The following is a 200-nucleotide window of genomic DNA, read 5'->3' on the forward strand; positions in this document are numbered from 1 at the left end:
CCCCGCACAGCACGTTCCTCCGCAGGCTGGGGTTCTTGGGGTCCTTCAGGTTGCTGATCCTGCTCCGCACCCGGTTGCGATACTTCATGTCCGTGCTCTTCAGCTCCTGGAAGATATGTGGGGTCCGTCAAGGAATCAAGGGGGCAAGGCGGGGGGGATGCCAGCTCCGTGGGCACCTGCTGCTGCTGTGGGCTCGGGGG

At 64.5% G+C, this 200-nt stretch overlaps 1 protein-coding gene across 1 annotated transcript in view; it reads right to left on the reverse strand.

The window, feature by feature from the left end:
• The window catches only part of LOC104624153 (transcription elongation factor A protein 3-like), a gene marked incomplete at both ends in the record, with an annotated part of 1,026 nt that extends 908 nt beyond the window's left edge, over nt 1-118 (reverse strand). Inside the window, one exon of the mRNA XM_010291443.1 lies at nt 1-118. This exon is cut by the window's left edge and continues 6 nt beyond it. Within this exon, the coding sequence (XP_010289745.1) occupies nt 1-118 (118 nt within the window).
• Between the last annotated feature and the right edge of the window lie 82 nt (nt 119-200).

Source organism: Phaethon lepturus, unplaced genomic scaffold (assembly GCF_000687285.1).
Source record: "Phaethon lepturus isolate BGI_N335 unplaced genomic scaffold, ASM68728v1 scaffold33397, whole genome shotgun sequence".
In the NCBI taxonomy this organism is placed as follows: Eukaryota; Metazoa; Chordata; class Aves; order Phaethontiformes; family Phaethontidae; genus Phaethon; species Phaethon lepturus.